This window comes from Phocoena phocoena, chromosome 5 (assembly GCF_963924675.1).
Source record: "Phocoena phocoena chromosome 5, mPhoPho1.1, whole genome shotgun sequence".
NCBI lineage: Eukaryota > Metazoa > Chordata > Mammalia > Artiodactyla > Phocoenidae > Phocoena > Phocoena phocoena.
The window spans coordinates 73952941-73966044 of NC_089223.1; the positions used below are offsets into that span (position 1 = coordinate 73952941).

Here is a 13104-nt window from a genome sequence, read left to right on the forward strand (position 1 = left end):
AAAGTGTGGTCCCAAAACCAGCAGCAAGAAATCAGCACCACCTGGAAACTGTTGGAAATGCAGATTCTCAGGCCCCGCCCCAGAGCAACTGAGTCAGAACCTTGGCGGGGGGGTGGGGGTGGGTAGTACCCAGCGATCTGTGTTCTAGCAGATTCTCCAGGTGACTGTGAACCTTGAGAACCACTGCCCCAGTTCACGGATGCTGGGCCCAGGTCTGACTGATGAACTCTGCGCCCCCCAGCCCTAGAACAATGCCTGGCACATAGTAGACAGGAAATATTTGTTGAATGAGTTAATCTGTCTCCTCTTTCTTCGAAAGGTGCTCACCCCCTGCCATACACACTGAAGGCACTGGGTATACAACTGTCAAGGAAGGGAGTGAGTGCCATTAAGAGGTCCAGAGGGAGGCCTCTTGTGCTCTGCACTGCAGACGTTGCCAAATTAGAATCCCAGCTCACCCATCCCTTCTTCCTGTGGCCTCCGGAGCAAGAGGGGAGATTTCCAGCTGCTGCTAGATGCTAATTCGTTTTCATTTGACCCTTCAGTTCCTGCAAGTGAACCCAGGGGAGAGGGTGATGAGAGGCAGGCTTGCTTCACACACAGACCAGGGAGGAGAGCAGGAGAGAAGTGGTAGAGGTGGAGCCAGGCCAGCAGCGGCACTGGTGCCCAAGGCGGCTGGAAGGGGCAGGTCCTTGCTGCTCATAGACAGGCTCCTTGTTTCTATGCCAAGTATTGCTCTTGGCCCAAGAGGCTCCCAGCACAAGAGAGACTTTCTGGGGCTCTCAGCCTTGCTATTTTTACACTCCGACTTCCAGGCCCTGCTTCTGGAACAAAACTGCAAATGACAACGTGGGCCACAGAGCCACTTAGAAAGGATATCTATAGCTTTCTGCTCTTACCACTGAACCGTGTCCCGCTTCCCTCTTCTCCTTGAAGGCGCCTTCAGCAAGATGCAGTGATGCAGTGACGATATGACAGGAGACCGTAAAGCTTCTTAGCTGTGAGATCCTGTAGGGAAGGGAGGAGGGAGAAATAGGTGGGATCTCAGTCTCTGCTGTGTGCCTGGGTGTGGAATATGATCCTCAGGTTTCCAGTGGGAGAGGCTGCAGATCCATGGACCCGCTGAATTGGCTGCCTGGGTTTACTGGATGCAGAATTAGGGAGGGAGACACGGAAGGGAGGACCCTATGCAACGCCTATATTGGAAGTGTCCTTGCATGGATGTACCTAGTCTCCAGGGCAAGTCTTGGTGCCCTCATTCACCAACTCTGTAACCTTGGTCAGGTCAGCTGGCCGGTCTCATAGCTTCAGACTTGAAGCTATTGTGTCCTTTCTTATGTGTCCCCCCACTGCCCCTGCCCCGTTTATACACCTTCTAAATTCCCCCAAGCTGACCACAACTGATTTTTCTCAGATCTCTGAAAAAGTAACATCCATTTCTACATAGGGACATAGTTTACCCCCTTGGCTTTAAACCAAACTGCCGTCCTCTCCGAGCCTTAGAAATGGGATAACCATAGTGTGTCCTTCATAGGGCAGCAGTGGACACTCCACGAGCTCCTGCAATAAAGAAGCAATAAAGCAGCTGGGTATTTCAGCCCACAGCCCACATCAGCATCCCTGTTACTTTTACTGTTAGTAACAGCACAGTTGTTACCGGCTGCTGAGAACCTCATGGCAGCATTAAGAGAACTTGGGTTTAAGCCTTGAAAGGCCCGGCTTCTTGTCTTGGCTGGCTATTATTCCCACTCTTACCTTCTGGTGGGATTGATGTGAGCATTCAACTAATCCCTGTTTTCAAGGAAAATCATGCATACAAGACCAATATTTAAAACAGGTAAAAATGTTGCTGCAACAGTCAAAAGACTCTGGACAGGCCTGGAGTTCCACCTACGTGCACCACTGTCCTCCTCCCCCATTTGATAACATTTGAAAACCACTGACCTGTTGAATAAGGTCCAGGGCACTTATTTAAATGTGTACGTAGTTCTATGTAGGAAAACAAAGCACATTGGGGCTTTGAAGATTAAACAAAATGAAGTGTAATGGCACTGAGGTACCTCAGAAGGCATATTTCTTGCTGTTCCTGTGGAACCTGTCAATAAAAAAATGAAACAAAATCTCAACTCCAGCCCAGGACTCTTTCCAGTTTATCATATTGTATTTCTTTTTGTCCATAACAACATTCACATATGCCTTCAAGGGAAGTAGACGTGCTCTTAACTAGAACCAGTATTCCCGAGCCTTGTGAAGTTGCTCTGTTTTATGAAATCACACAGAACTGGTTTCTTCAGAATTCTTTGCTAAGCGCCAAGTTCAATTCCCATCATTCAGGACTTCATTCACTTATTTCTCCCTCCTTCTTTGTGCATTCTTCCTTCTTATCTTCCTTTCTTCTGTCTACCGTTCTGTCTATCCATCCATCCACCATCTATCCTCCATTCATCCAGCTCATAGTAGTTGAACACCTGCCATGCTAGGTGTTGGAAATATGATGGTGAATATGACAGAGATAATATCTGCTTGCCCTCACGGGGCTTACATTCCTTACAACCAGGGTAGGGTGATGCGGAAGGGATTCTATAAATGATTCTGAACTGCTGATAATATTGTAGATGTGCCCACCTCACTTCCTTGATCATCATCATCTGATCATCACCAATTTTTAGCAACAGAATAACCCCCCTTGTAATTTTTATTCCAACAAAATCTCACCAGAAATTCAAAATATAAACCAAATATAAGTGAATGGGTCTGGTTGAAACAGAACAGACCACTTTCTGCCATGCAGCCCAAGGCCCCTCTCAACCACTTTGGAAAGCTGCACCTGAAGACTGCTGACCTTGGTCTCTGCCCTTGGTCTGATGTGATTTTATATTCTCATAGTGTTATGTAGCTATTCGTCGTATATGCTAATGTCCCAGCTGTGGAGACAACGGGAATACGTGTGTAAATTCAGGCCCTCAGACCTTAAAAACAACAGAAACGGTAACTAGCATCCTCTTTAGGTCCTTTCAGTTTCCATCTCGAGCTTGTTGTCTGAGCTGCTAGAATTGGACGAGGGAACACCCTTGGTAGGGTTTTCTCCAACTTAATACCAAGACCTGTGTATTTTACCTTTCCCATCCCAGTTGAAATATTTAAAACAAAATAACAGTAGAAACAACCGTCTCACCCCCTAAAACGGAGACAGGACAGAGGAGTGTATGCACATGTTTGTTTCGAGTTGTTTCTGAAAGATTTGGGTAACTTGAAATTATTTAATCGTGCTTAATTTCCTGTAGGGGGAGGGGAAATTTCCATCATAATTTGAGACAAGTGGCAGTTTTGCCTCTGGCAGATTTAAATGAGAAAAGTGAATGCTGGGATGCTAACCAACCGCATGAATGCACATCTGTGCCCATAGCCTTAATCAACTTCTTTGTTTGGTTTCTTTTTTCTTCTTGCGGCTGTAGCAGCCTCAGTGACGCCAGCCCACAGGATGCAGTGACATTTGTTGAGAGCAAGACCCACACACTTTCTCATTTAAATTGCTGTAAAGGCTCCAGCCTCGGGCTTCCCTGGTGGCGCAGTGGTTGAGAGTCCACCTGCCGCTGCAGGGGACACGGGTTCGTGCCCCGGTCCGGGAAGATCCCACATGCTGTGGAGCAGCTGGGCCCGTGAGCCATGGCCGCTGAGCCTGTGCATCCGGAGCCTGTGCTCCGCAATGGGAGAGGCCACAACAGTGAGAGGCCCGCGTACCGCAAAAAAAAAAAAAAAAAAAAAGAAAGAAAAGGCTCCAGCCTCTTGTGAATGACCACACAGAAAAGGGCCTCATCCTTAGAATGAAGTGATCCCCAGATTTAGAGCACAAGTTTATTACGTTTTTCTACCTATGTATGTTGATAATAGCCGCCTGCGATTCCTCTATTCTGCCTCCCTCTCTATGGATTCCTTACTCTGCTTCCTAATGTCTCTCCTCTCTTCTCTAGCACTTTAATCCATCTCATACTCAACTCAAAGAAGGCCAAAAATGAGATTTTTAAAAAACAAATAGTTATCCAGTAAATTAATAAAATATTGATATAAGCCAGGGATGACTGAAATTGCCCAGTAGGTGTATTTTATTTCCCCCCTACACACACATACAGTTCTTTAAAAATTACTTTTTGAATTTAAATGCCTTTGGACTTTGCACATGTTTACCAGTTTGCCACCATCCTCACCATTCTCTGTTATATCCCACACCTATCCTCCTTCATGCATTTATATTACTGGCCGGTTTTTAGAGTCAGTCTGGTTCCTTTTCGAATTCCAAGGCTTTTTCAGTCTGCCCTCCTTGGGAATCTTCTGTGTACAGTTTAGAATTCTAGAGTATTACGAAAGACATGGCTACTTTGTAGATGTTTACAATCAAATGGGAGGAGTTGTTAAAGCAAATGAAAGGTATAAATCCAGTACTCATAAATCCAGTAACTCATCCAGAAAGCAGTTAAAGAACATTAGAGTTGTACTCATCGCTGGGAATGATATATGATCACAAACAGTAAACCTTACAAATGTACAAAGGGATACAGTAGGTTTTGTGTGTAACCTTGCAAATTTTGCTTGGGTAGTTGATTCTGACTGATGGAGCTTTAGCCTGTTAGTTCATAGGGTCCTTGGAGCTGTAAGATGACTTGATAATGGGTCCTTTATATCCATGTTCTCAAGTGTCAACCTTCCAGTTCCTTCCATGTTTCTTTCCGTATTCCCCCTCTTTAGGGGGGAATGTCCATAGGATGGCTTCAGTTCTCATTTGGGCTATGGACACATCTGTCTGTGGAATTCTCCTGACTGTTGGTAGTAAAATTGGAAGACTGTAATAGTTTCCTCTTTGAATACAACCCTCTCTTTTTTTCCATTTTCCAGCAGATATATGGAGTGATCACTCCTTTCAGACTGATCCAGATTTGCCACCTGGCTGGAAAAGAATCAGTGACATCGCTGGGACCTATTATTGGCACATACCAACCGGGACGACTCAGTGGGAACGCCCTGTCTCCATCCCAGCAGATCTCCAGGGTTCTAGGAAAGGGTCCCTTAGTTCTGTAACGCCATCTCCCACCCCAGAGAACGAGGTAAAATGGAGTGTCTTTTTGATGGCCTAGTAGAGTGGATGTAACTTGTGATTTCTCCTTAGACTCATTGCTTCTGCCCCAACAGGTCATCAAGGTAAGCTTTTGATTTTCATGCATGTTGCATTTGAAACCGAAATGCTTCCTCTTAGTGAATAGTGTTAATACCATCTTTCAGGGATGGTTTAATTTTTTTAATGGCTTTTGGTCTCTTGAAACACCATTTCAGGTACAGAAAGTAAGAGAGGCTGATTAATGAGAAGTGGTTAAGATTCCCTGGGGCTCACTGAGGCAGTAATTTACTCTGTAGGTGCTGTTGCATGGTGCTGGTTCCATAAAATATTTACACACAGAAGAATGTCTCTTGGCCAGATGTGTTATAATTACTGCATATCTTATTAATATCCGTGGGCTCATTTGACTGCATGGAGAGAATGTCTGCAGGAATAACCCTTGAGAGCCCTTAAATGCTTAATTTCTAATAAAAAAAAAAAGAGGATCTGTTTATTTAGCAGAAGTGACATTGTTTTAGAAGTAATTAGCAGTATAAATTTGTTCTGTCCCTGAGGATGAAATCTGATGTTTAAACAAAGAACTGAGGCATTAAAAAATTCCATCGTGGTATTTACTAATACAAAAATCCCTGCAGTGAACCTTTGTGAATCCTGATAACTAAATATTCAAGAGAATTACAGTGAGAAAAGGTTAGAGTTAAGTAATGACTTTGTTGGAGAAAAGAAGTTTCATTCCTAACACACGGGCACTTCTGCCTTTTTTTGATCACAATCTTCTGCTCTTTAAACAACTCATTTTCTTTTACTTTGAGGACATGGAAGGAATTTGAACTGCGTCTCTTACCCCAAAGTTTCTCTACATATTTGCCGCTATTATCACCCTTCCTGTCTTTGAAAGTAAACATCTTCCATTATTTACTTGCTCTTCTCTGGGAGGCAGGAAGACCTACATTCCAGCCACATTCCTGCTTTTACTGGGCTTCGGCATCTCACCCCACCTGGGCCTCAGATTCTCCATCTTTCAAGTGATGGGTTGAGGCGAGCTATAGGCCCCGTTGATAGACCAGGGTCTTGGTTTGTTGGTACTTGGCCCTGATGATCAGATACGTGCTTCAGTTCCACTGAATCACTTAGGATCTTGTTGCTTATCACTGGGTGATTTTGATAACTTTTTATTAGCATAATATTTCTCCTCTCAGGGCACATCCCATTCAGTCGATTTATTCACCTTATGTGAGGTGTGCTGGGGGATAAAGATGAACCAACACAGGCTGCTCCTCGTGGAGCTCAGCATGAAGTGGAGCCCTCTTCCATTCCGGCCCAGTTACCTCTTGGCATTTCTCCCTGGACCGCAGAGTGGCCTCCAAGGGGCTGAGCGGGCCAGGACGCCCCTGGGCTCTCACTGAGGCACAGAGCCTCTCTTTCTTCTTCACCTGTACTGCTTGGCTCTCGGCATCTCTGTTAGAATCTTTTTCCATTCCAGGGCTTATTGTAACCCTTTACCATCTTCACCCCCAGGGAGTGCCCTGTAACCAGAGAATGCCCGGTTGGGAAGGGGGCAATGGCACCAGTATCTGTCCATTACAGACAGGGAAACCGAGGCACAGAGAGGCCAGTGACCAGCAGCCACGCTGGCTCTAGAACGCAGGGTTCCTGAATCCTCCTTGAATTACAGGTCAGAGTTCTTCTCACTTGGCTTCCCTGGCTCTGAGATCTCAGCCTACCGGCTTTTTCTTGGTCCAGAGGTGAGGAGATCAGACTAACTTTGAGATACCATTTCTGTTCAATGAATCTCTTGTCCTCTGTATGTGGAAGAAATGAAGTTTGTCTCGGAGCCCACCTCCTGAGGCCGAGGCGTGGGTGGGGTGAAGCCCAAGGAGGGCATCCCAAGGTTTATGTGGCTCGGATTTTTACTTCTTTGATTAATATGGTAGACTTTCACTTTCATGTTTTCTGTGAAAAGTCTTAGGAAGCACGCAGCACAGGTGGGCTGCTGGCCCTGGGGATAATTATTGGGAAGCAGAGTCCTCTTCTCATCCCTGAGCCACCTTCTGATGCCCGCTGTTGCCTGCTCTGCCCCGTCCATGCCTGCTTCCACCCCCCTCCCGCTCACTGCCTAGCCCCCCTTCCCAGGCTCCGACTGTGTCCTATGACCGCCTGCCTCACTTGCTCTCCTGGAGTTCAGTGTTTCCATCACATCCCCACTGGTCAGCCTCCCAGCTGCTCTTCATGACTTTTTGTGGCTTTCAGGGTATTTTCATAAACGTCACTTCATTTGTCCCCTTCAAGACTCTTCACGCAGCAGAGATGACAGCTATCATGTTTACCATTTAAGAGAAGAGGTAACCGAGGCTCAGCAAGTTGAGTAACCAGGCAGGTGGCGTCAGGGTGGCAGGATGGTTCTGTTCCTCTCTTCTGTTGCCATCGTGTTGGACAAAGCCTTATCCCTCCAGGAAACATGGTAACAAATGTGTAGTTTTTTGAAGTTTCAGAGAGAGACCCATTTCCAGCTCTTTATTTTTCTTTATTAATTCTATTTATTTATTTTTGGCTGCGTTGGGTCTTCATTGCTGCGTGTGGGCTTTCTCTAGTTGCGGCGAGCAGGGTCTACTCTTCGTGGCATTGCCCGGGCATACCATTGCGGTGGCTTCTCTTGTTATGGAGCACGGGCTCTAGGCACATGGGCTTCAGTAGTTGTGACTCGTGGGCTCTTGAGCGCAGGCCCAGTAGTTGTGGTGCACAGGCTTAGTTGCTCTGTGGCATGTGAGATCTTTCTGGACCAGGGATCGAACCCGTGTCCCCTGCACTAGCAGGCGGATTCTTAACCGCTGAGCCACCAAGGAAGTCCCCCAGCACTTTAAATAGACCAATGGGATAGATGTTCTTTGGATCAACCTTTCGGTTGTTTGGTTCATGTACATTTTTTCCCCTGGACATCAGGCCATCCACTAAGTCAAAGAACCAAGCCGATTTAAAAGGCAATACATTAAAATCCTAGGGGCAAAGGGATGAGCAGATAGGTAGAGAGGAGAGGAAGGGGAGAGGTGGGGGAAGACAGAGACTGCTACGTTCCCAGGTCTGGCAGGTGCTGACACGGATATTAAAGCAGAAGCACTAAGGGTAATCGAGTGTTTAGAGCACCAGCTTCATGCCTTGTCTCCTTACTCCTCATAAAACCCTACGCATCTGTACGACAGTTGTCATTACCTTCTTACATTTGACAACACACACAGAGAGGTGAGGGAGCTTGCCCAGGATCACACACCTAATACCTAGTGGAGTCAAGCCTGAATGGAGGTCTGCTGGCCCCTACCCCTGCCCCTACCCCAGGTTTCACTATGTGTGTATGGAGGCTTGGAGAGCCTTGAATGGCTTCATCTCACTCCAGGGGAGGGCGGTGACATATGCAGCACCTTCTAGAAGATGACCTCTTTTGATAACATTGTCTCAGGTGCTAATACCAGTTGAAGAGAAATGATTATATCTTTGATGCCATTTCTTTGGTCCCTAAATAGAATCTATTTTGACTAATTTGGAAACATGAGAGAAAGCAAAATGTTAAGGGCGAGAAGAAACTTGTAATATGTTGCATTAGAAACTCATATTTTACACAGATTTTTCCTGAGCTGGCTTAAAAAAATAAAAAATAAAAGAAAGTAAGTGCCAAATCTGTTGACTCGGCTTCACAAAAGTTTAGGACGGAAGGCTTCCTTACAGTTTGAAAATTTTACATTTCACATTCCAAAGTTCACCAGGGAAGTGTTAGCACAGCACATAATGTTCCCTCTGCATACGCCAGCAGTATTTTTTGAAAGTTTATAAACTGGCCGGGAAGCATTTGCTGCTGAAATTTGGCCCAAAGATGATCTCCCCCCAGTCCATCAGCTTGTTCCAGGTTACTTAGATGTTGAATTTTAGAGAGAAGAGGGAGCTACACAAAATATTGTAATGAATAACTATGGGCCCATAAGCAAGCCTTACTTAGAATCCTTCCAGCAGAAGGTGTGTCCGAGTTCCTTAAGGATAAGAGTATGGAGGACCAAGTGGGTCTGGAGCAAGGGAAGGTCGAATTGTTTCTCAGGACCGTGATCTCTTCTTAATCACAGTTCACTCTGTCCTTGCTGCATTGCCTCTGGAGTCTGGGAGGGGCCTGAGCAGCTAACTCCCCAGGAGGGGCAAAACCCATGTATTGTATTAGAACCTACGGATTTTCACATACATTTCGAAATAAGATGACAACATAAAGGGGCCAGTCTATCATCATTTTACTGAAATTCTTGACCTGATCAAGTAATCATGACATTTTAGAGCTGGCAAGAACCTTTGAGAAGGGCTTAGTGAATGCTACGGCAGTATTTCTCAGCCTGGGAGCCAAGGATGGTGGCTAGGATGTCCTCTGGGGCTTGTAGAACATGTTAAGTTTTCTTATTTTTACCCCAGGCCACTGAGCTAGACTCTCTAAGGGTAGGGCCTGAGAATCTGCCGTTATCATAAGCGTTGCAGGAAATTCTGAGTGAGTATAAGAGCTGGTCTTCTAGCAAATCCAGTCTCCCTGTTTTTATTTATATGTCACTTCCCCTTCAATTCTTTGGCTTCCCCCTAGCATCTCCTGGGAAGGATTGTTCTCACCCGTCTGCTTTGAAAGCCCTTTAACCTTTATTCCATTGTGTCTCTTTATAGTATTCTTACTTGAGGCACGTCCGCCTCCCTTTTGGGGGGTGTCGGGACCTGCCCCCCTCGTCTTGTGTCCTCGGCACTTGGCACAGTGCCTGGTACGTGTCAATGTTCATTAAATGTTTGCTGAATGAAGGAATAGACCAGCTTTGTAGCGGAGGGAGCTCTTAGTTGACCTGCGGTAGCGGCAGAGCCAGCACTAGAGACCCAGGTCTCCTGATTCTCCTCTAGTTTCTAAATAGTGCTACTGCTGACAGAGACTAATTTAATTGCACAAGCATTTGTCAGTTTGTCTTCCAGTTAGATTCTTTTTTTTAACTTCTCTGGATTTTATTTGCATGATAAACCATAACTGTTCATTTGATAGTGTTGCATGCAGCAAAACACGGAAAGCAGTTTTAAAAGAAGGAAAAAATATACACACATATATGGATGCAGTGCTTATTAACATTGACTGGCCTATTCCTTGGAATTCCAGAATTCCAGGTACTCTGCCGTTTATCATCAAGGCTACACATACCAAGGCTCAAGTCTTGACAAAAGAGGATTACGAACCATAACTCATAACCCTCTGTAGTCCCTAGGCTCTCAAACTTTTTATTCTTGCAAATGCCTTAGTAGAGATAAGGACACTGCTATTCCTGGGCACTTTCAGGCAGCCAGCCCCTGGGCTAAGGGCTCATGTTCTTGACCTCACTGTGTCCACACGCTGGTGGGAAGTCTTCTAAGATCCCAGAAGAAAAATATGGAAGAAGAAAACTCTCAGTAGTCAAGGTTATACAGTCAGATTGATTCCCCTAGTAGGTCATGAGGGTGCCATGCTGAAAGGTCATGAAGGGTCATGGCAGGTGCCGTGCTCCAGGCGCTGGGTCAGTCCCCACTGTCTCTGAGGAGCTAGGGCTCCAGGGCTCTCGAGAACCTGAGTGTCATCACCGTAATCAGGATAAGGGGTGCTGCAGCCTGGCCAAGGTCAAGACAAGCACCAGGAGGGTGTGTCCCCAGCCATAACTCTGACGCCACCATCTCTCAGCTGTGCAAGGCTTTAGCTGCATTGCCTGAGAGATGACCGATCGGAGGTTGTTACCCATGGAAGATGGTCCCTGTTCGTCCTCTACTCTCCTTTACCTCTCTTTGTGTCTGTCTTCCCTGGGGCATGTTGCTCGCCTGCCTTTTCCTCTTTTATTGTCTTTCTCTTTGTCTCTTCTTTCATCTCTCACTCCCATCACCCAGACTGCAGACTCTCTGTACAACCCAAGCATCTGTGTTGGTGTCTTTTTTCTTTAAATTATTAGCTAAAATGTTGTATTCTCTCTTCTTATTTAAAAAATAATAATAGATGAATAGAATATATCGTTCTTAACATTTAGGACAAACGGTTTTTGTCCTTCATTGCCCTTGACTTTTAAAAAAAATAGTCACTTAAATGGAGGGGAAAGTTTCTCATCTTCGATGTCAATGAAAATTTTAAACATGGGAAGGAAAAAAGGTCTTTGGCCTGTTCATAGCATGTAATGTTAGTTTTCATTTTTATTTGCTTGAGTTTTGTGCTAAAGGGTTTCTTCAGGAATACTTATGTTATTTTAAGGTTTTGCAAAATCACTGTATAGGGCCTTTGTTTATTTAAATCTGTAAAAGGTGATTGTTGGAAGTTTGCCAGCTGACTCATGTCTCCGTAGGATGAGAGCTAGATCCATGCAGTCTCAGAACTATACTCAACTTTTACTTTACAGGGACTCCTACATCCAGAGAGTAAATACATAAAAAAATTTAAACACACATGTATAGAGAAGTGTTTGATAAAATGCCAGAGCCTTTTCTGAATACTTGTTTTTAAAAATGCTCTTCTTTCACTCTTTGTAGTCCTAACACAGTGTCTTTTGGGTATAATTTCTGATATCAGATTCCCTTTGTCAGACACACATGCCTTTTTTTTTTTTTTTTTTTTTTTTTGCGGTAGGCGGCCCTTTCACTGTTGTGGTCTCTCCCGCTACGGGAAACAGGTTCCGAGCGCGTAGGCTCAGCGGCCATGGCTCACGGGCCCAGCTGCTCCACGGCATGTGGGATCTTCCCGGCCCGGGGCACGAACCTGTGTCCCCTGCATCAGCAGGCGGACTCGCAACCACTGCGCCACCAGGGAAGCCCCACACATGCCTTTTTAAAAATGTCTTCACAAGAGCACAATTATCTTGAATCTTCCTAATTCACCATCTGATTACATTTTCAAAGTTCAACCTAAATGAAAACCAAATAATGCTCACGTGTAAATGATGATGACAATTTGGGACCAAATAGGCTTGTTTTCTTTTTTAAAAAGAAATTTTAGCTTAAAATTTTATTTTGTACTTGATATTTCCAGTCCTTATCATGAGTGTTTATTAATCCCCCTATGATGGTAACTCTGAACATTTTTCGGTCACTGGCCCTTCTGAGAACAGAAAAGTTGGGGATAAAATGCACTTGCACAAAACCCCACATCCATTTCAGGGGGTTCATAGGTCACCACAGCTGACAGGTTAAGATTTTCCTGTAATATTTTCTCCTCAGTAAAAGCTGAACACTGCTTTTGGGGATGGAGTGAGGAAAGAGGTGAGGGGCTGGACAGCATTCCTGCTCTGTGCTCAGTAAAAGAGATTATTTTAAAAAAATAAATACACAGCAGTGGTCCAAGTTCTGTTTTAGTTTGAAAAACTGCAGGTTGGGTGCCTAGTCCAGCAAAGAAAGCAACAATGACACCAACTGTGTAGAAGTGATAATGGATCCAGATTTGCAATGACCATGCCCTCAGAGAGCCCTTCAGAGCCAAATAAATGCATTTTTCAACACCTGGGACATTTGATCTTCGCTGCTTCTTGCTTTGAGTGGCTTTAAAAATTGTATTGTGTGCAAAAGTTATGGGTCAGTACTACCGTCTCATTTTCAAAGAACTTTAGTTGTAAAGTTACTTAGTGGAAAAGTTTCTCTTATTGATTTATTATTCAAGAAAAGAGATTTTCCTGACAAGTGGAACAAGTTCATAAGGATGAACTTTATGGGTGTCTTGTTAGTATCATTTATTTCCCCAAATGTCACGTGAAAAATATTTGAATATTCAGTCAATATAGTAGAAAGAAAATAAATGTTTCCGTTGTTGTCCGAGGTGAATAACAGGAAGGAGTTGTTTAGATTCGAAGGTCTATCGTCAGAGGTTGCCCAGCAAGGCAAGGCTTTGCACTTTGTTCTATAACTATGTTTAGAAAAGCATTTCGTGATCGAATATTGATTTGTGAAGAGGCTTGGGTGGCAAGGAAGTAGAGTTTTTTATGAACAAGAGGAATTTACAT

General features: G+C 44.7%; 1 protein-coding gene across 1 annotated transcript in view; it reads left to right on the forward strand.

Moving 5' to 3' along the window:
* The window catches only part of APBB2 (amyloid beta precursor protein binding family B member 2), a 224836-nt gene that overhangs the window by 104705 nt on the left and 107027 nt on the right, over positions 1-13104 (forward strand). The window contains exon 5 of the mRNA XM_065877247.1: positions 4891-5099. Coding sequence (XP_065733319.1) covers positions 4891-5099 — 209 coding nt within the window. The remainder of the gene's footprint in view (positions 1-4890; positions 5100-13104) is intronic.